Below are 23,362 nucleotides of genomic sequence, written 5' to 3'. Positions count from 1 at the left end.
CCCCCTTGCCCCACCCCCTGTGAGTGTTTACTGATGGGATTGGATCTATGCAGGATTCTTCAAAGTAACAGAGCAAGTTAAGAGCTTTATGCTAGAATTACAAATATTGTATCGCGCGAGCTACAGTGCATTTCAAAGTCTGACAATTCTTTTCTAAAGTAAGATGGCAAGAAAGTAATGTTTGGGATACTCCGGTAACACAACTAATTTGCGTGACCATATAATGAGATGGCAACCTACAAAACTTCAGATGAACAAATGCAGATTTTCTTTGAACTACCCCCAAGTTAAAATTAAGAAAAACATTCAAGATGGTTCCAAAATTTGTATCTTTTGGTCAGAAGTATTAAGCATCCTGGCAACGTCACTCCCTAGTGAGCAGGTATTCAGTAATACTGGGCAAATTGTAAGCAAGTACCAGTCATTGCTTAAATTAAAACAAAATGTGGACATTATCATGTTCCTTAACACAATTAAAATATAAGCCATGGACAACACTGTTGTTACTAAACTGGTGTCGACAGTGATAACATAAAAAATAAAATTTTAAAAATCTGTTGATTGGTTTGTACTCTTGACTTGTTATGGATTTAAACAACCTTTTTTTTTTTTTTTTTTTTACTCTTTCATAATGTTGATGAATAGATGCATCGCCTTTTCTGGAGAACGATATATCAATAGTAAAAAATTAGGCATCGCCCCAGCCTTACATTTGTTGAGGTGAGGTTGGGTCACAGGGAACCTTTTGTGTATCTTGAATTTAGTGAACCAATCAAACTACAAGGCTACATCTGCCCCTATTAAACATTAATTGGTTCATTGTGTTCACTGCTAAATAAAAACAAAATCCTACGAGTTATATTCAACTTTTTTGTGTGTGTGTTGTGCGACAGGGAGGGGACAAGTAGATTTTTCTAGCATTTTGGCCCTTGGACAACAATTTTTTTTCAGAAGTTGCACACTCCTGTCTTATGTGTTTCTTCCTGCTTGCTGACTAACTGGCAGCCTGACAGATTTGCTTCTGAGAGCTGATAGCTTAACTGCCACAGGCACTCACTAACAGATCCTTCATCCCCAGAGCGCCAGTTCAAGGTCAAAAATCTCAAAACTGGACATTCTGCAGTGTGATTTTAGAGAGTCTTGGCAAGCTTCTCAGAAATGGTCCTTTATTCACTTAAATTTGACACATCAACTTTAAGTACATACAACTTTTATGCTGTATGTTGACCAACAGGCTGACTGTAATGCCATAATCTTACAATCTCTTGTCATTGAAAAATGTAAAGGTCTCGCTCTGTCTTCCTTCCTCATCTTTCCTTCCTTCTTTCTCCCCTTTTTCTTTCTCGTATTTTTTTCTCTTTCTTTAGATGAGCTGCATACAACTTTCAACAGTGTAATGAATTAGTTTATGGCCATCAAATTTCATTGCTGTGATTAAAGGGTAATTTATGCTGTCTCACATTGACTAGGTAAATAGAATATTTTTTATTTAACTAAAGATTTTTCCCACCAAGGGTATGTAATACAAGATCCTTCAGTGCACTTCGATTTAGTAAAAAATAATCTAAGTAGTAGTAAACCTACAATCAAAAAATGATTTGATTCAATTAAAAATGCAGTTTAATTTTGACATTTTGCTTTCTTATGGTACTTGGTTAGAAAATTGTCTTTATTGAAATGCTAAAAAGAAGGACTGTGACTTGCTGTGCACTCTAATTGTCTACAGTCACGTAATTTGGCTGTCGATTCGATTTAAAGAAAGCAGATGTGATGACCACATAAAAGGCCTCATCAAAGACAGCCTGGCAAGTTGGATTACTGTGACAGTCAGTTTGTAATGCTGGATTGGACTGTTTGACTTCTGTAGGACCAAGAATTAGAACAAGTGTTCTTTGGAAAGAACAAGGCCTACTTTTTATATAACCAGCTATTCATATTTTAGCCTTTCAATAACTTCTGTAGCAACATTTTATGAGTACGAACTTCCGCTTACATCAAGACCACCCCTGTTGGTTCAAACTTATAATTGTGTCCATGACCTATTTTTAAATGTTAGGTCGACATTTACAGAACTGACCAACAGACAGAAACGTGGTGTCTTGTTTGTAATAACAGTCTAATAGTTGAGTCCCTTTGTTCACCGTGCCCTGCAAGGGCTCTGAATGCCCCACAAGGATGATAGCTGCAGAAGTTGGGAGGAAGGTTTGTATTTTGTCATTTTTCCTGGTGCACGGTCCACAATAGTGTTTTAGAAGGTATCCATCCATCCAGCGATTGAGTATGTTGGCTCTATTTGGTAGGCTGCTTAAATAAAAATGTTAATACCTTTGGCGGGGATGAAGCCAACCTAATTCATGGTAGAGTTAATCCTCTCCAGCATTGCACAAATTTGGCTCAGCTGTTATTCCTTTTTAAGATTATTATCAAATTGATGAGCTTGGCGCCTTTGGAAATGTAAAGCCCCAAATCCAGGCCTACCTGTATGCATGTATGTACTGTATGTAAGTGTGTATGTGTACGGACCAAAATGGCTTTTTCTGATAACCTGATCAGTACCTCATAGAAGAATGATCTTTCTGTAGAGCACGCTACTTGATCATAGAGTCTGTTCGGCACACCTCGCCTGTGTACAAAATCAAGGGTAGAGCAAACCACCTATTTTATTTTGTTGTGAGCATGAATGGTCATGAAGAAGGTCTTGGGTCCACTCCGTTTACTGTAGCCATTGTTTCTTTTTAGCCTCCAGGTTTTCTACAGGTTGCAATGACTTGGTGTACAAATCTTCCTTTTGTGACACCTGTTCTCGTCATTCTGTTCCTTTGCTGGATTCACCCATGAGGGTGTCTTTTGAGGACTCCTGTGGACTGTTCTGGTACAACAGGCACTTCAAAGTATAGAAGTGAGAACAAAAGCAAGGTTATCACACAAAAAAATAATTATTTCCATTTAAATACTGGGATAATACCCCTTGGCCTGTCCCACATTACATAGAAAGCCTATGCAAAAGATTTAACCTACAAAAATGAACCAGGAGATCAAGTGCTCAGGCATTGACCGACAGATTGTGAAAGGGAACTCACTTGCTTTAGATACTGTATAGGCTACTACAAGATGTTCAAACAGCACATTTCTTTTGTTTTGCTTTTTAAAGTCTTGTATGTTTTCAAGAGAGAAGCAAATGATGCATGCCAGAAATGATAAGTGGAATTATTTTTAAAGCATTTATGGTCTTCAGTAATTGTGTGTTTTTTATTGTTGATCATTGATTAATTTACATTTTCATTTATACCATTGTGCTCATCCATATAATTATAATTTCCAAAGTGCATGAAGGTTTTTGGGACCAGTTCAGTTCCAGCAAACATGCTTTTCAGTAGTTTTGCTAAGAGCACAACATCACTTATCATAGTTTGTTCAGAAACAAATTGCAGTCACTTTGGAAATCCTGTAAGCTTCAAACAAACCATATTATGGATCTTTGACCCAATAGTTTCAGTGAGGCATAATGAAGCACATAGATCTTATATATGTTGGTATGTGGTGATGTTCAAGGTTAAAAAGCATTTTCAGGCTTCCTTTTTCTACTTTGATTAAAACATGGGATTGTTTCTGCTTTGTCCCTGAGGATATAAAAATATTTATATTCTGAAACATGTAGGGAGAATAATAAAGGGAAACTAGAAAGTTTAACACACCATTAACTGCTTGCAGGTGAGAAACCATTATTATTTTGTTACAAACTGCAGCAATGCATTTCAGGAAAGGTGTGTGTGTGTGTGTGTGTGTGTATATGTATTATTGAACACAGACTAGCTACCCATCTTTACTTGCTGTACCACAGCTTGTGTTTTGAAGCACTTTTGAGTCAAGCTTCCAGTATGTGTGATCTGTTAATCGGGTAATGACAACATTTGTGGACAGCTACTATAACCCAGTTATTATGCAAGAATAATCATGTTAGTTAATGAAGACCTATGCAGAGATTCCATTCAGTTCAGCATCACACAGATCTATGTTTTCTCACAGCAGATTGTGAAAAGCATGTGGTGAGCTTGTCAGCCTCTCCTTGTGGGGACTCCTACAACTTAAGTTGTGTGTCTTATATACAGTAAGATGCAGTTTTATACTATGCAGGATTAACAAAAGGTATTGCTGACTACTATTTTACCCAAGTTCTGTCTTCAGTGTTTTTTTTGATGCAGGGCATTTGCACATATGCATTCCAAATATACCCTTTTTTTTATAGAGAATGGCCTTCATTATTAAGAACTATTATTCTTCATCATTAAGCAGTGTAATGTAATTTAACAAATCTTGAGTTATCCCAGTTTTAACTAAAACAATCTGTGTTTAACTTGTCCAGAAAAGGAAATCCCATTCAGAAGTCTAATTAGGACTGTCTGTTTAAAATATGTACACATGTTAATCCCTGCAGGAACTACAATGTTTGTCTGCTGTACTAAACGAAAAACTAGACCACTTTGGAAACGGGTCCATACAGATTTAAAAAAAACAAACAAAAAAAACATGTCTGTCTTTTCTTTCAACAGGGGAAGACTTTGCAGTTGTGCAGCAAGAGATTGTGATGATGAAGGACTGTAAACATTCAAACATTGTGGCATATTTTGGCAGCTATCTTAGGTATGTTCTTTTGTCTCCCACAATTTTAAGATATTCTCTGTCATACTCCTGTAAGAACTGTGTGTCTTTTGCAGTTCACAGCACACAGACTCAATCGAGTGTCTAAATACATGCCTGTAAGGAATTTATAAAATTGGTTTCCTGGTGCTGCTGTTTTCATTAGGATTGATGGCCTTGTTCTGTTTGTTGTAAGCAACTAACATCCACAATACAGGGCTTTTGGGTGTTCAGCCCAGTTGTTATTTTATTGAATAGCTTTCTTCTGCAGTTTCGTCTCATCACTGTAATTTGTTTGGCCATATTGAGAAATCATAACCTGGCTATGTTTCATAACAACCTTCTAACCTGGGGGATTTGAACACCCTGAATACCCCTGGAAATAAAAAGCTTGAAATGTTTGGGGGGGTGGGGTGGATTTAAAACAGCAAAAGATTAAAAAAAAGGAAATCTACTGCTGGGAAAGAAGAAGAATAAAAAGATACATGTACTGTTCATTGTCAGTCGAAAAATGTACATTCTCGAAAGGATAAAATTCATAAGGAGACATTTCTTGAAAGCGTGGTAAAGTGTTTAGTTAAAAAAAAGGCTGTTGACGTAACTGTTGCTGTATTTTTGTAGTTAAGTTTAATTTAGTTGTTTACAAATGCAAACATACAAAAAATAGAAAAAATATAAGTTATTGTAATGTGCCGTTAGTGCACATTACAATAACATTACAGTACAATAGTGTAGTCATGCAGTTAGTGCTTGAATGGGTAATTATAGTCCATATATTTTACATAATTTGGTATTTCAACTAATTCATTGTATAGTGAATATTATATTGGATCTCTAGGGCTATGTTGAATTTTTGACGTGTCAGATGAATACATCGAGGCAGGTGCTCTGACAGTAATATGCAGATTAATAATTGGATTGGTTTATGTACAGAACATAATTCATTTAGAAAACTTCTTTAATGTTTGTGAAAAGTTAAGTTTATTCCTTTATTTCTTTAGAATATATATTGATTGATATGCATATTTGAATCATCACAGAGTATTATGTGTTTGATCAAATTGCATTTATTTAAATATCAAAAACCTGAGGTTTCTTTTTTTGCATGTCCCTTTTAAATGCATGCCAACACTCCCCCTTTTTTAGTGGTTTCAGAATCTAAAGCTGCTGCAATGCTGAAATATTCTGACACAGCATGGAAATTGTATTTTTATTTATTTTTTTGCTGAGCTTCTAAATCTACAGTGTTTCACAGTTTCAGCTACTCACGGTTCGTTTTGATTTTGAGTATTTTTATGTTGTATCTGACCCTTGTTCCTAATGGCTTTTACAATATTTTAAAATAAAATAAAGAAAAGGTAGAAAATCTTTCTCATAGATATATATAGATATATATATATATATATATATATATATATAGATATATATATTATATATATATATATTCTTAACATTTTTGTATATGTAAACTTATGTAAAGTCAACACTCACATATCCGACCCTATAAAATTTTTACTTTAGTGACAGTTGAATGAGTGTTACGCATATCTGATTATTTCTTCTGATCTGATGTGTATGTAGGTGAACATGTTGTAACCTGCCCCCCTACCACCCAAACAACCACCTACACACACACACACACACACACACACACACACACACACAGACTTTGTACAAAGAAAAACTATAACTTGCGTTTGAGGAACTGTGCTGGGAGATGCTGATTAGGGCAAAATTGCCTGCAGTGTTGTTTTTGGATCCGAATCCAAGATCCAGACTAGACTTATTAAAAACGAATATTCGCAGTGAAGTTCAGAATCGACAGACAAAGCAAACAACTGGCAGACACAACACTCGGATCCCTGAATTACAAATAGGTCAGCCAGTGCTAGCAAGGAATTATCGAGGTGATCAGAAGTGGGTTCATGCTAAAGTGAAAGAATGAATAGGACCACTCTCCTGCATGGTGGAAGCTGCTCAGGATGTGTTGTGGCACCACTATGTCGTTCTGTTATTGGAGTTGCTGCACCAGAAGAGGATTTTCTGGACCCTTTTGATGTTCATTGAATCTGCTGACCTCCAATTATTGTATTGGACTGGAACCATACTCAGATAAAAGCATGTTAATTGAACACCAGTGTCCAAGTCTTCCTTATTTAATATTATTGTTCTTGTATAGCAAGTACACAACACAAACTATATACAATAATCACAATCCAATAACGTGTATCTGCCGTGATCAAGCTCTTCAGCACATTGTGTATGTATGAGTGTGAGTGAGAGAGAACCAGAACCAGGCTTGGATTCTGAGGAATGAGTAAGCAAGTCGAAACCACCGACAGCCAGACGAGTAGCCCGAGTTTGTTTATTATTGAACAGAGATGATAAGTTCAGAGATTTCATACACTGTGTTGTATGTACTCAGTGCTCTACCATTGCTGGTAGAGTAATGTGAGCGGTTCAGTATGTTGATATGTAAATAAATCCTTTTCGCCTGCAGGGCGTATCAGTTTCAACCTCAGTCTTGATCCCCTGCCTGTCACTCAGAAGCGAATGCACGCACTTACACCACAGACAGCTACCCCATCACAAGCGTTAATAAACTGTATCGCGCTTAAAATTGCATGACGCACATTTACAGTGAGATTCAATACTGCACCCTGCCCCATTCACAGGGCAATATTGTTTGTTATATTTAAGCTGCATCTAAAAAGACTGTGTGTTTTAATGATCTAGCCAGTGGTTTTCAGTGCCAGAAGAGCAGCCTTTGTATTGCTGTGTTTTAAGTGTCTGTGTTCTAATTCTGCTACTGCCCCTGGTTTCCTGTCCAGTCTTCACATGGAACTGATATTGATAAACAAAATATCCACCCTGGCCATGTTTTATAACCATATGACTTGTCTGCTGTGTCTTGTAGCCAAGTGGCTGGCTGAACTCCACATCATGCTCATTACAGAGATTTACCCAGGCTCAGTCAACACTGGCCAAAGGTCTGGGTTACAGCCTACAGCTCTATCATGGTTCATTGCAGACATGCAGATGAGTTTATGGGTACGACCTAATCTAAGCAATACAGATAACAGGCAAGCCATGGTAGGGGTTTGAATATGATTAATACATTTTGTGCTGCATTACAAATACTTGAGAGTTGTTCATACTGTAGATTGTACTTTCAAACCAGCTTTAGCAATTATCCCACATTTCAGTTAAAAATAAAAAAAAATCTTTGGCACTACAAATACAGGTTACAGTAGAGCTGATTGTCAAATACTGACAAAAACTGATTTGTGTGCATTGTTTTTCTTATAACAAATAATGTCTGTGTACCTTAAAGGAGAGATAAGTTATGGATTTCTATGGAGTATTGTGGAGGAGGATCACTACAGGACATTTATCATGGTAAGAGTCTATGTTTATAATATACCACTTAGTGTAACAAAGTGCTATGCTGTGTGTTTTTTTTTTTTTTTTTTTTTTTTTTTTTCATTCCTTGAGTCATTTTTGGAGTCAAAACCATTGTGGAAAAATGCCATGTAGTTGATTAATACCTTTCAAGAAATGGTGATCATGTACTCCTATAAATATGTTTTAGAAAAACAGCAGCAATATCACATTAAAAACAGTTAAAGTGTGTTTGATTTGCTCAGAGACGGTAGCCACTCTCTTGGTAGCACTCATCTTTACATCATGGCTAACAGAATCCCTAGATAGTGGAGATCTTGTGATAGTCCACCCTGTCCTAGTATTCATTATAGTGAATTACTTATTGTGTCTTACCTTAAATTATACAAAAGTGTATGCAAAAAATGACTTGCAAAATAAATAAGCTGTCTTTTCCTTTTCAGTAACTGGACCTTTGTCAGAATCGCAAATAGCATATGTTTCACGGGAAACATTACAGGTACACTTTTTAATTCCTTATAAAGCTGTTAATAAAAAATGTGAAGTGATGGCATTTAGCTGAAATGCTTGAAGTCTTGCAGACATTTTAACTGGTAGTATGAATTTTGAATGACATCATTCTATAAATCCTTGCACTGCCTTTAATTTGCAAGTGTTCTGGTTTTTATAAAATAGAGTTGAAAAAAACGCCTTAATATCCGCAATATATTAATTTGGAGATAGGCATTTAATAAAGAAAAGTGGATTTTATCATTTGTCTATTTCAGGGTTTGAACTATCTTCATAGTAAAGGAAAAATGCACAGAGACATTAAGGTAAGATAAGATATAGTGTCTAGCTTTTAATTAAAAAAATGTAAATGTACAGTTAATTCATGTACCATAATTAAGTTTAAAATATAGCATGTAATATAGCAAATAGCAGAGTCCTCATTGAGCTGTTACAAAATTGTATGGGGGGGGGGGGTGTCTTTTACACAACAGTTTTATGTTTACCACAATATATAGTAGAAATGATATCTTGGAAATGTTCTTCATATCTGTCTTAAATAAACTTTTTGTTTGGCTTTGTTTTAAAGGGAGCAAATATTCTCTTAACAGATAATGGTTATGTGAAACTAGGTAAGAGAACCAAGTCTTGATTTGTGTTGACTAATTTGTAATTTATTTTTTTTAAGTGGTGTACGGGTGGGTGGTTTGTTGTATGCCTGTAAAATCTCTTAATTGGCTGTGATGCCCTGACTGTGGACTGGTTAATTGGTTTCACAGTTCTAGAACCAAGATCCACACCCACAGTCTGTTGAGAATTTGTAAGTCATGAAAACTTTTTAAAAGGAAAGAAGACTCCAGATCTGTTTTCGACATGCAGTTATTCACAACAAAATGGCAAGACTGCAAATGACATTTATCATCGTTTGTCACTTTAGATTAACAATTAACAGTTACATTTTGCACTTTTCAAAGAAATTAAAATGAGCAGTGACTGTTCTAGTGAATACTACATAAATGCAGTGTAATGTACTATATATGTTTATCCACATTTTTTTTGATTTGTGTGTGCCAAATATTTACCATTTTTAATTTTTACTTTGACAATATATTGCACATTTTAAATATAATCTTTGAATTTACAGCTGACTTTGGAGTATCTGCACAGATAACAGCCACGTTGGCCAAAAGGAAATCCTTCATCGGCACGCCATACTGGTAATGTGAAGACCTTAACATTGTAATAAGCAACACTGAATATTAAACTTTTTGATTGATTTAATGTTTTATATATATATATATATTATATATAGGTACTCATTAATTCGGTTGAAGAATTATAACTTTACACAAGCACACATATAATACACGATACTCTGTATTGTGTATTATTATGTCTGTGTTCAGAAGTTTCAACTGAAGGCTTCTTTTATGCTGCCAGATAGACATAGTGTTCTCTGTGCTGAGTTATCTTTTCGGGACTCATCAAGCACACTGTTGTGCGTCATTACTGCCAACTGTTAACCCAGATACAACTATTAGAAGATGCCAAAAGAATAGAACATTTGTAGAAAGTCATAGGCTTGTAATAATAAAGATTTTGGTTTATGGCAGATAAGTTAAACTTAAAACTTTTTTTTTTTTCTTTTAGGATGGCACCAGAGGTAGCTGCTGTGGAGAGGAAGGGTGGATACAACCAGCTATGTGACATCTGGGCAGTCGGGATAACTGCTATTGAGCTGGCAGAACTTCAGCCCCCGATGTTTGACTTGCATCCAATGAGGTTGGTATGAAGACAAAGTGTTCAGCAGACTTTGTATGAGGGGGATCTGATGCGCATGGGTTAGAATAGTTGGCCAAGGTTTGAAGTTGAGTGTTTATGAAAGCCTAAAGCCAGTATTCATTTTATATTTTTAAGCACTTAGTAGGAACCATCTGGTGGCCTGGCAACACTTATAGTCATTGCCTGACAAATAGGTGAAAGTTCAAATATGCATTATTTACACAACATTAGAAATTCCCACAGAAAACACAATAATTCACTAAAACTATAGCGAGGAAAATGTTAGTTAGATTCTACAGATGGAACTATTTATGTATTGCCAGTGACTGAGTGCGGTATAAAATGAAGTCCTTTAGAAGTATAAAGTAATAAGTCTGAATACAGCTAACCAGTGTTTAGTACTGTAGTGGTAATGTGATGCCTCCTGAAAGCCCACATTTCTAAAGAGACTTTCATTTAGTCCTTCTCAATCTGAATAATTCTGCTGCTTGGTGTTCTGAAAACCGAAAAAGCAAATTAAATAACTTATTTTGTTGCAGGGCATTATTCCTGATGACGAAAAGCAGCTTTCAGCCACCTAAACTGAAAGACAAAATTAAATGGTAAGGAATTCTACCTAATTTAATTCAACTGTGGAAATTGATTGCATGCTTAAGGATATGTTTATTTTTTGTGACTAGTTTGCTTAAAAAAAAAAAAAAAAAAAACAACAACATAGTAATAATAAAGTAGTAATTCTGGTCATTCTGTTTTTATATCAATTTAAAAAAAAATAATAATAAAAAAAAAAATTATAATAATAATTTTCAATTGAGCCTCTCAATCTAGGGCTGTTTTATTATGCAAATATTAAAACATAAACTATCATATTTTACAAGGTTTTTTTTTTTAATTTTTATATAAATGGATTCCTGTGTTACTGACAGATGGTTTTCAATGTACTACTTTATGAAACAAATTCTTAATTCAACAGTAGTGGCAGGTTATCAAATCACACTTCCCCACTGTCAAGCCTTGCCCTTTTTAGCACTGCTTAAGGCTTGTGTGAGATTGAACAGATGTCTACCCTGAACACATCTGCAGTCAAATTATTTATCTGATAGTGTTGCTATATGGCCCATAGTCTTTTAAACAAAGTATTTAACCCCCACAACGTATTTATGCCAGTTTTAATGTGAATGGAGAGACGTTAGAGACGAAGCAAGACACATACAAGAGGAACAGCAAGTGCAATCACTGGAATTATTCAGTAAAATGTTTTTGAATAATAACTAGAAAAAAATACTAATTTAAGGTAGAGTTGGTAATATAGAGGTGTACTGTTTGAAAATAAAATGTATAGTCGCAGAATTTTTAAATGCTGTGTGAGATGGTCCCTTGATCGTATTTCTTGTTCATTTTATCACAGGTTTTCAAAACATTGTAATCATTGCAGCGTGTTTATATTGTTCAGTTATATTGCTGTTGTACGTTTTTTAAATCTTTATTTTTCTGAAGGACAAACAATTGTCACCATTTTGTTAAAATGGCCCTGATAAAAAATCCTAAGAAAAGGCCAACAGCTGAAAAACTGCTGCAGGTAACATTTTCAATACATTGACTATTTCACAATGGAACATTTCAAGAGAAGTTTAATAGGATTTTTTATTGACAAGTGTTCTTGTCTTCCAGCATCCATTTGTAACACAGCCTTTGAGTCGAACTCTTGCCATTGAGCTGCTGGATAAAGCAAGCAATCCAGACCACAGTACTTTCCACGACTTTGATGATGATGATCCAGAGGTAATTTCTATTTAATTTTTACATATAAATTGCTGGTGCTGGGGCAAATATTTCTTTTTTTAAGCTAACTGAAAAAAGTTTATATAAAATATTACAAGTTCATACTGTGTGTACACATGCTATACTGTGTGTGTTGATTTTTTTTTCTATGTGTTCATTTCTACATCTACTTTTTCCTTCTCCCTGTGGTTCCACATTACGTTATATTTGTTTTTCCCAATTCAGTTTAAATATTTTGGGATCTTTTCTCCCGTTTCGCCTCTTTCACGGCGAGCCCCACGTTTTGCCGCCCGTCTGAAGGTACCATGGTTGTCTGTCTGAAGTGCACGGTGTGATACACTCCTGTCTCGTTACCTAAACTGTGTTGCATCGTCCTTGGCCTTTTTATGTTCTTAACATTGGCAGAGAGATAACTAATCTGGGTTTGATATGGGTTCAGAAAATTGGCAGTAATGCCATTGTGTGTCATCTTAACAGCTATTTTAAATCTGCTATGAATACCACCGTGTCTTGATAATTTGTGATGGTTTGAGGGGTAAAAAAAATTATATGAAGGAAAAACAATATTATTAATAAGCTATAGGTTGCAGTAAAAACAATTTGCACTTATTTCTATATAGGATCCATAGTCTTAAAGAGCCATTTACATGAGAGTGAATTTGGCATGCTGTGCGATCTGGTTTGTCGTATTCATAAGTTCATGCTTCTGATCAGATGGGTTAATGAAGTCTTGGGAATCAGTCACCTATATTTCATTAAACTTTTGCATGGACATGTTTTCCAAGAAGTTATGCAACGCAGTGTAAATATGTCATCATGAGTCTATCCATCTGCCTTATTTATATAATATTTTACAATAAGGTATATATATTTTTTGGTCCTTGGCATACTGTTTTTGCTTATTTTTGGGTCCTGTATGTAATAATATATATTGTTTGTGTAATTGCTTAATTTTTGTCAATTCTCTGTAAATGAAAAGAAACATTAATTGATCTAAAAAGAAAAAAATAATAATACATGCAAATTGTCAGTGGTGTACTCTGAGGGCACGCTGCGTTCTATTTTGGGAGACCTAATTCGCCCCATTTTTGGCACTATACCCCAGATCACTGCTTCCAAGAGGCAAGGCAGGATGACTGCTCACGCAGCGCCTGCGACAAGATTTCAAGCTGGCCAAGAGCTTTGAAAAGAGCAGCAAGCTCAAGTCCCAGAAAGAAGCCTGCTTTACAACATATGTTCTCACAACAGGAGGGAATACACTAATCAGTTCATGAAGAGCAGATTTAGTCATTTTGAAACTTGAAAACAAGCTTGTTTTAACATTTTTATTTTAAATTGTAATACACAAAGGTATAGTGCTTATATACAGCCTTTTATAAAAACCTTTCTTGTTTTTACTGAGTAAAGTGGTGAGTAGGTACAGATGCGTGCAGTGCAGAGTGGATACAAAACAGACAGACAGTGATTTCCAGGTGCAAGGGTGTTTATTGATTTGATTAACAAAATCCAGAGCCTTATGGCGAACACCTGTAAATAATAATGATGGAGCGATACAGTGGCGTGTATCAGTCTGTATTTGTAAATCCCCGGGTTTGACCCATAACCCAAAGGTCCAGTTTTTACACACCAACACAAAACACAAACACAGTTCCTAGTGACAGTGAATAAGTGCTAGTGGTGTATTTACATTTCCTTGTGAAATGCAGGGGGGTGAAAGTGATGTCCGGGTTTATGCTGGCTTTCTCTCCTGCTCTGGATTGTACTACTGGTAGTCTATTAACAAACAGACAACAATTAACAAACACTAACAGACACAAGACAAAACTCACGATTTCACAATATGACAACACAGACTCCTTGTAGGGTAAAACACTAACGATTTACCAAGGAACGGATCACTTACACTAAACCCCCGATTTGTACCCTCGCTCGTGACCCCTAGGTTAACAAGAGCATCCGCTCCTCCAATCCTCGGATGCCACGCCATCTCCCATCCGAGTCATTGAGCTTGGGTGCCGTAGCTCAGTCCCCTTCCTAAATGACCCACTTCCACCTACCCTAAGGAATAAATTGTCATGCAGTTTGATTAAGGGTACTCTGTTCCTTTTACATAGTGCCCTTACATTGCAGAAGGGAGATCTAACACCAAGAGTCATTCGATTTCTGTCACAGACCTTCTCTTGTATCAAGGACTGTGGATGCTAATTTGAGATATGTAGATGAATTAGATTAATGGGCTAGTATGATAAGTTTGTGCATTCAAGAAGTTTTGACATTTGAAGATTAGATAAGATTTTCTTTTATGTTTTTTTAATCGCCCAAATACTTTGAAAGTCAGAATTAATGAATTGCTGAATATTACACATTCATATAGAAAAGTGATTTAAAAAATAGTTATAAAGAGATGCTTGGAATAAACACACATCATTGACAAATGTCTTCAAAGGTTTATACTGTATAATAATGTTACTGACCTGAATCTGTGAACTGTAGGTTTTTTCTCTATCATTGACCTTCAGTATTTTTCAGATGCAACTTGCCTTCAGCACTGTGCAGTTGAAAATGGTTCTGTATGTACAATAATGAAAGGCCAATATGTTAACCTTAACAATGAACATTAAAATCAGTTTGAGTCAGTTTGACAATTCTGTAGGCTATACATTTTAGGGAGGGTTTATTGTTGGTGGAAGTCTTGTCTACCTAAATTATATTTGCTAGGCTGTTCAGGCAAATGCACTGATCTTTAGAAGACGACATGAATTTAAGAGAGTTTGCAGTTTTTTTTTTTTTTATAAAATTTGTTTTTAAAAGGTGCAGTTGCAAAGCAGAATTGAATTCCCAAAATTCCAATTCTGTTCCCATTGCCTAATTCCGCGATTCCGTCTGATTCTGCGGTCGTGGAAAATCAGTAGCCCAAAATAATGTGCTATCTGATAATACAAAGAGCATAGTAGACTAAATTGTTACAATGCATTTTTTATTTGTTTAATTATTTACCTACCAGCCAGCAGCAGATAACATTTTATGATTTAAAATATTCTGAGTGAGTAGCCTTTGCATGAAACTTTGGCATACAGGAAACTTTTTTGGGGGGAGGGTTCTCGTTGGAATTGAGCTGTAAATAATTGCCTCCTTTAGGGAACTTTACAACCATGTTTGGAGGACAGAACTCGGATAATTCATACTTGTTTTTATGTTCTTTTCAATCATGTGTGGATTGAAAACAACTGGATGTACAACAGGATAAACTAGGAATAAAGAGATCTATAGATAGCCAACATTTGTTTGGTCGTCTGCTTTCTTGCAATAAAGATGCTTGCTCACAACTGAGTGGTCACACAGTTGTCAAAAAAGTTGTTTAGAGCCTGGTGTGATTTATAAGGAGGTTTAGTCATATTTTGGATTGCAGTTTATTTTATAATAATTGAAAAGGAAGAATGTTATTAAAGGTTGTTGTCTTTTAATATTGATCTTTAGTGTTTTGAATAAAGACAGTTTGAAAGTAGAAAGATACTGTACACTGTGGGCATACATAAACTGAGTTATGAAGCCTGATGAATTTGCCTTTCTGCGGCTTCTGTGGTTTTCAAATGCTTTTATTACCATCTCAAGGAAGAGGCCCCATGGAGACAACAGTTCAATGGAATTGAGAGGAAAAAACTGAAGAATACACAACCAACAATCTACTTTAGTTAATGCTAGGGCTGGGATATATGATGGTTATTTTTCACCACTATATTTATGTATAATAGATTTTATTGCATATATAGCCATTTAAATTGATGACGAAAGATTTAAATCTAAAGTATGCCTTAATTATGGATTGTAGCTAAAGTTGTAGTTGCAGGTGTAACATAATGAATATAATGTAATCGACCCTGGGCATATATATAATGAGATCAAATGCACATAGTCCAAATTTCATATTTGGGTTTTTTTGTGTTTGTCTTGGAATTGCATGTATTGTAGCCCTTTTTGCGGTCTTAATGTTCAATTTTAATCTGCCATTAATACTTGTCTTGGGGGTTTAAGACTGTATTGCCTGAATATTTATGTAAAGCTTTTGGATATGTATCAGAAAATAAGGATTAATAAAAAGCATGGATTGTACCTATATCTGGAAGGAGAAAGGTGTATGTCTGGTGTTTTCTAGGATAAGCTGCTTGGTTTGTTTGTATTGCATGCATACTTTCTTTGAGTAAACATGCTAAAAAGTAAATCAGTAAAAATGTTAAATAACATTTCGTGTGTGTGTGTGTTTGTGTGTGTGTGTGTGGACAACCAGCTAAATGTAAGGCTTTTTAGAATGCTGTTCAGTTCACCTGGTACTGTATTTGTAATTTATCTGGCCTGTTTTACATACGTACAGTTGAAATGGCAGAGGCAGGTTGGAAAAATGTAAGGATTACTAGTATCAAATTTGTGGAGCAGTTGGTTGCCTAACTATCAAATCTTTAAAGTACTACCTATGCTGGTGAGTGGGGAATGAGCTCAATGTAATCCTGTGTGTTTTTATTTCAGCCTCCTGTTGGTGTACCTCACAGAATTCACTCAACAAGTAGAAACGCGAGGGAAGAGAAGACACGCTCCGAGATAAACTGTAAGTTCCCTCGTTGGAAATGAAAATACTCTTGTATTTGGTTAAATGGCAAAGCTAGTGGCAGCCTATTTCAATGTAAACGTAATCTTTGGAAACAGTGAGATATTACATACTAATGCTTTTATTTAAAAATACTATGAAACACTTCATCTTTAAATGATTGAAACTGCAGTGATTTATGGTACATGATAATTCTTTAAACTCAAACTCCTGTCTTCCTGTCATCAATACACACTCTCAAGCAAAGCACGAGATGTGTCTTGGCCGATTTTTACATATATTTCAGCACACCATGTGTCATTTAAAATTTAAAATGACTCTTGTGCTGTCAGACTCTTCTTGAACAGTGTTTTCTTCCTTAAGGGCTAGTATTTATCATAGCTGTCTAAATTCAAGTAGTTTGCTGGCTTTCCATTTCCGTCTGTTTTAGCAATTCATAATAATTAGTTGCTGTCCATCAAGCCACCCGGACAAGATTCAGGAGTGCTTTATTGTGCAGAAAAAGATTATCAAGCCAATATCCATCTAATAAAAATAACCGGATTTGAGGTAGCATCAATCAATTGTAGGCTTCCATTTTAAGTACAGTAGAAGGCCATTTTGCCTGATTTTGTGTGTATATATATATATATATATATATATATATATATATATATATACACACATACAGACACACACACACACACACAGAGTTTGTGTTTTAGAGGAATACTTTATGCCCCCTAAATGTGCATAATATAGCTACATTATCCTGTTGTATGCTTAATCACGTTTCCTGTTTATGCAGTCGTGGATATATGGCATGTGTAATAAACTCCTCATATGTTACCATTTGGTCTCAGTTGGAGCGAGGCGGAATTTCTGTGGGCAATATAAAAATCGCCACTTTGGGTGTACACTGCTAGTTTCTGCCTCCCTGCTAGTTTTTTTTTATTTTATTTATTTATTTTAGTTTTAAAGATTTGCAATGTAAAATATGTTTTTCCTGTGCAGTTGGACAGGTTAAATTTGATCCCCCTTTGAGAAAGGAAACTGAGCCACACCATGAACTCGTAAGTATCCAGCACCCTGTAACATGGCTTCTTGCACTGCATATGGGTTTTGTATTTTCTGAGGTTTTGTACTGTAGCTCTTTAGTAATTTACAAGACAAAGCCTGATGGTAATTTAGAATCTTTGATTTTACTATTATTATTGTGTATTATTAACTTTTTTTATGAATTGCTTAAATTCTTTAAGTAACTTGCTATTTCTCTCTCTCTCTCTCTCTCTCTCTCTCTCTATCTATATCTATATATATATATATATATATATATATATATATATATATATATATATATATATATATATATATATATATATATATATATATATATATATACATATATACACACACACAATTAGGCCTCACTTTTTTCTCAAACAATATAAAATACAGAATACGTAAAATTTTGGCTGCTATGTAAAATTTCAGTCATTTGACTTTGGTTTACGGGTAATTGAAACCAAAAGTTTTAGGGGGGCTGGGGGCAGACGAGTGGCTAAACTATTCTGTGTTACTGCATTGCTTTTGTATTTACATGAAGCTACATAAGCATCTCTTGCTTGGTGTAATAAAGAAATTATCTGCTGGTACATTTAAACTTTGAATTTTGACAAGGAAATTTCATGAATTATTTTTTGTAGCGTATATACTTGTAATTGGCTTTAAATGAATGTCATTGATTAGTGCAGCTAAAAGTAGGTTTTTGCTAATTCCTTTGTTTGCTGCCTTATAACGTTTTTCTTGTCACACTTTATTGTCATACTAATTTTTTCTTTTTCTTTCTTTCAATTTCTTTTTTGATTGGTTATGGGGCATTTAATGTAGCTTTAAATGAAAGTTTTGCCGAACTTCATTTAGATCTGGTTGCCTGCCAAACTGTTTAGGCAGTCTTGTCCTCAACCTTTTTGTTCTTTCAAGGCTTTGGTCTTGATATAAATAACTTGAATTTTTTGGTCTGTCCGCTAAACAGCCCGACACTGACGATTTTTTGGACTGTTCAGAAGAAATATACTACACTGCAAGATCTAATCTGGTATTTTTTCGCCTTTTTGAGTGTTTGTCTGCTTTCCGTTTTGTGTTATCATTCTTCTGTTTGCTATCTTCATACAGTATCCACCACTTGCACCGTAGAGAGTTATTTTGGGCAGCCGTTTATATTGGACAAATAGCGTTTGCCATTCCCATGGATTTCAATAACGGAGGCATTGTTTATAACGTGTTAAGCACGCTGTATATTTCGGGCACACTCATCTGTTTTGGCTCTCGTTATGTGCAATTCACATACATTTAAGCAACAAACGCACTGCTTATACATTAGTAATCACTCTTACTAATCCATCAGTCAGATGTTTTCCCCTCATTACCTTGCCATTCACATAGATTTCAAAACAAAAGGCAGCACTTTACTGTAGTAAAAGCTTGACAGAACGATCAAACCACTGTTTGCACCTCATTACTGAGCGCTTACCCCAGTAATAAGAGGCACTTTTTTTACACAGAGAATTGTGAGGGTCTGGAACCAACTCCCCAGTAATGTTGTTGAAGCTGACACCCTGGGATCCTTCAAGAAGCTGCTTGATGAGATTCTGGGATCAATAAGCTACTAACAACCAAACGAGCAAGATGGGCCAAATGGCCTCCCCTCGTTTTGTAATCTTTTTTATATTCTTAATCCCTGTGCGCAGTGCCGGGTTTACAGTTTGATAAAAACAGCACTGACTGCAACAGTAAGCATGGCTGGAAAGAGAAAAGCGATGAGCATCAGCACAAAAATTCAATGTAAATGAAATATTTCTTATTAGATGCTGTGCGCTTGCTAAAGCATGTTTGAAAATCTGTCAGTCAGCAAACAATGTAGCAGTGCTTCATAAAAGCTGGGGTTTCTGTAGTTGAGGAGGAGTGTGCTGACAAAAATACAACCGAAACTGCAACTCTGATAACACCAGTGGGGATGTCAGAGGAAGAATTCTCAGCTGTGTCACCTTAGTGACCAGGACCCTCTGCCTGAAACGGACACAGATGACGTAAACATGTGTGCTGTGCTTGTAACTCTGCTAATATGGGGCAGCCTCCAGACACAGAGCTGAATTGGGATTTTTTAGAAAACGCTGAAAAGGTTTCCTGCTTGCAAAAAAAGATTAATTTACTGTACTGGTGATTGGGGGACATTCTGAATGCCAGGTTATTGTGTGGGAGTTTATACCATCCATCGCTAACTGCGGGTGAATCATGTTTACACAAACGCACCCGGTCTAAGTAGTGGCAACTGTAATACCTTATAAATATTTTTGTTCTTGGCCTGAATGTTTGTGAATCACACTGTTGTCCAAACTTCATTTCAAGCTGTGGGTTGTTTTAGACTTGATTTTCAGTGCAATGCTTTTTGATCTAAGGATGTTTTTTTAAAATGTTTTAAGTGTTTGATGCAGTATTTTGATCACGAAGCGCTCTGTTTACAGTACCATAGCTTATCCTAAGACCCTGCGATGGCTTTGCTGACACCAAAATAGCTCTTTTTATTCATCCTCAAACTGGTAAAAATTTCTGTATTTCAAGATTATAATGTTATTGCTGCACAGCTAATTTGCTGTACTGTACGTATGAAGCTGACCATAGCTTGTTATAGAAATGCATTTGAAATCGGGTTTACACAGATGTTAAGCTGGATGTTCAGGGTTTTCAGTAGTGATTCAAATGTTTTTTGTTTTTACACCCCTTTGGAGAACTGCTTATCCAACTGTGATAAAACATGCTTTTGACATTCATTAGAACAATTTTTATATCATTTCTGTATGATGTAGATTTTGCTGACCTACTTTTGCTGGAATTTTCAGTACTTGAGCAAAAGAGGGTTCTGTCTTTAGAACTGCTTGTCCACATTTGAATAAAGTAGTCATGGTCATTTGTAATGATATTCTGTTTTATATGTTGTGGAGATCGGTCAGTATCAGGATCAAAAAGATCATGATGACTTTGATACTGAAACCTGGAATGTAGCTATTGTATATTTGGCAGAGCAAGTGATGCATTTTCAAACTTGTATCTGACATTCACAATCCAAAAATGAGTTTTCTCGAAAAGGACATGTAATTTTCAAGCACAAAAGGCAAAAGGTTGAGGTTTGACAGTACATACATTACTGAAAGTTGCTGTCCCTTACACGCACACATTTGTTTTTAGTTTGGTAGTTAAGTATGACCAATACTTTTTTCAGAGACATGTTAGAATCAGTATATGGTGGTCAGTTTTGTGACTGTAGTGGTAGTTTGTTCCGGAGCAGTGGGTTAGGAAAGCAATGTCTTTTGTTTGTGCACAGTCATATGTTGATGTTTGCCATTTAAAAATAAATGGATTTAAATGATGACGGTACATGGTGGCGAGATATACTGTACATTAACTATATCTAACTATTTTTACCAGCTTGATACCACATAAATCAGGTGGTTATGTATCGCTGTGCAGACATAGTTAGTCTTCCACAGAACATTTGGAAAGCTTTAGTCCCCAGAGGGCTGAAACAAAGTCTGTTCTGATTTTGGCTTTCAAATTGATGGCTGAGCAGGCAGGCATAAAAGTGCTTTGACTTTGAGTTAATTCAAACTTTGTTAAACAGTCCACTTATCAAGCATGTGTTTAGTTTGACAAGGGAACCAGTAAATGTAGAAACCTAGTACATTATAACAGACACAGAATGCATGAGTGGTTTATTAATGATTAACTAAAGCACCTTTCCTGTGCAAGCCAGAAACTGAGATCTGTAACTCTTTGTTCTTCAACTGTCTGTTTGCATTTCAAGGACTGTGGATGCTAAGCTGAGGATAGAAGTGATCCCAGAAATCAACATAAAGGATGCAGTTATGTTTAGTTAAAGCCAACATGAATTAGTGATTCAAGGGCAGACATAGTGTATAATTGACAGGTTCATAAAATTATTCTATTTTCAAAAATAATTAACTGTTTGTGGTGAAAATACGTTTTGTCAGTGCTGCAGATAAGGGTCAGTTGAGTAATTTACTCTACAATTTAGATACTATGTCCATAAAACTTATTTTAGGTGAGTATAATGCAGCATTGCCTTGAAGTCACAATTACTTTCAATAAATAGAGTACACACTTAGGGGTGTGCAATTCATATCACCTAAAGTCTGGACAACGAGATTTGTGGGAGGGACAACACGTTTTGCCGTTATACTTTTGGACAATTAGTTTATTTATTTATTTTTCCTGTGTTCGTTCTGAAAGTGCAGGTTCCTAGAAACTGAATTTCAGAGGTCTAGCGCCCACACATAAACAATTTAAGAAATGTTTACGTCCCACCCCTATCACTTCTGATTAGCTAACTGTGTGGGGAAAAAGGTGATTTTGTATTGGTTACAAAGAAACCCAGAAATGGCTGCCAAGAGAGCTCCTGGCAATGCAAAGACTACTAATCTTTCAAGTTTTAAGGTATTTATGTTTTTTGTAAATTAGCAAATAAGTGATGCTGCTTTCTTAATGCATGAACCTGACTTTGAAATGCAGCAATCTAGTAAAGTTACAATAGCAAAAAAAAAACATCTTGGTCGCTAAGGTATTAGCGGATTAGAAAAAATCGTGTTGTGCCATTTAGAAAATTAACATTGTGGTCAAGAGTGTACAGTACTTGGATGTTTTTTTTTTTTTTTTTTTTTTTTTTTTTTTTAAAGTGAAGTCTGACTGTTTAGAAGCATTTCAGACAAACTTTTCTAGTAAAAGAAAATGTAAGGATTTTTATTTAGACGCTATATTAAAAAAAATACTTTTTTTTTTTTTTTTTTTTACTAGATTCGAACAGAAGCGATATTAGTTATTTACTGGACATGCACAATCCATTGATTTGCAAACTATTAAAACATGAAGATTGACAAATATGTTTATAATGATAGAAATGAAATTCTTATATGAGATTATCTCTACAATATTTTATTATTTTAAAATAAAATACAGACTGTAAATCTCATGGCAGTGTGTTTATGTATTAATTAATTTATGTATTTATTTTTCAGTGAGAGTAGTGCAGGGAAAGAATGTTGCCCTTCCAAAAAAAAAAAAAAAAAAAAATTATAATAATAATAATAATAAATAAACGACATCAGGGTATGAAACCAGGATGTCCCTGCTGCAGCAGCGTTCCAGTTAGACATCATGGGACAAGATGTTGGATGAGGAAAATTGGCTGTAAAATGATGTACAATGTTTAAAAAAAAAAAAAAAAAAAGTCTTTGCAGAATTTGATGGAGCCCACTGTAAATAGTGTGTGCATTTTGGTAGAAAAACAGTTGAGAAACTTGGCAGGTTATACACAAATCTTTGTAAAAATCTGGGTTTCAGCAGTTATAAAATAAAGAACGTCAAGAAAAAATAGTTTCACAAAGCAGCAGTAATAGTTGACAATGATTTTGTATCTGTGATGCAACTAACTAAAACCCCTGAACACCAGGAGCTGAATTCAGCTTATAGAGAAAGAGTGGGGAAAAAAACAAGCAGAAGCTATTTTTGTTTGAATAACTCCCAATTATTGCTTATTGTAGTTGTACTCTTAGTATGTTACTTGAATTTACTAGCAAATGTGTTCCAAACTGCACTGAAAGGAACATTTCCTTAAAG

The 23,362-nt window shown here is 35.4% G+C and overlaps 1 protein-coding gene across 9 annotated transcripts in view; it reads left to right on the top strand.

Moving 5' to 3' along the window:
- Window positions 1-23,362, top strand: part of LOC121316887 (mitogen-activated protein kinase kinase kinase kinase 3) — a 68,299-nt gene that overhangs the window by 31,093 nt on the left and 13,844 nt on the right. For 4 of the 9 annotated variants that reach the window (XR_005950464.1, XM_041252177.1, XM_041252176.1 and 1 more), the window contains exons 3-16: window positions 4,551-4,641; window positions 7,973-8,037; window positions 8,484-8,539; window positions 8,808-8,855; window positions 9,119-9,161; window positions 9,674-9,746; window positions 10,180-10,311; window positions 10,851-10,913; window positions 11,809-11,890; window positions 11,983-12,093; window positions 12,319-12,393; window positions 16,615-16,693; window positions 17,687-17,745; window positions 18,708-18,770. Coding sequence is in view for 8 of the 9 variants with exons in the window: in XM_041252177.1 (XP_041108111.1) it covers window positions 4,551-4,641; window positions 7,973-8,037; window positions 8,484-8,539; window positions 8,808-8,855; window positions 9,119-9,161; window positions 9,674-9,746; window positions 10,180-10,311; window positions 10,851-10,913; window positions 11,809-11,890; window positions 11,983-12,093; window positions 12,319-12,393; window positions 16,615-16,693; window positions 17,687-17,745; window positions 18,708-18,770 (1,040 nt within the window). In the remaining variant the exon portion in view is untranslated. The remainder of the gene's footprint in view (window positions 1-4,550; window positions 4,642-7,972; window positions 8,038-8,483; window positions 8,540-8,807; window positions 8,856-9,118; window positions 9,162-9,673; window positions 9,747-10,179; window positions 10,312-10,850; window positions 10,914-11,808; window positions 11,891-11,982; window positions 12,094-12,318; window positions 12,394-16,614; window positions 16,694-17,686; window positions 17,746-18,707; window positions 18,771-23,362) is intronic. The other 5 variants (XM_041252182.1, XM_041252179.1, XM_041252183.1 and 2 more) reach the window with 3 other exon arrangements.

The sequence above is a fragment of the Polyodon spathula genome, chromosome 6, assembly GCF_017654505.1.
Source record: "Polyodon spathula isolate WHYD16114869_AA chromosome 6, ASM1765450v1, whole genome shotgun sequence".
Taxonomy (NCBI): Eukaryota; Metazoa; Chordata; class Actinopteri; order Acipenseriformes; family Polyodontidae; genus Polyodon; species Polyodon spathula.
The sequence above is the reverse complement of the archived record's forward strand: the minus strand, read 5'-3'. Positions and strand labels throughout refer to the sequence as shown.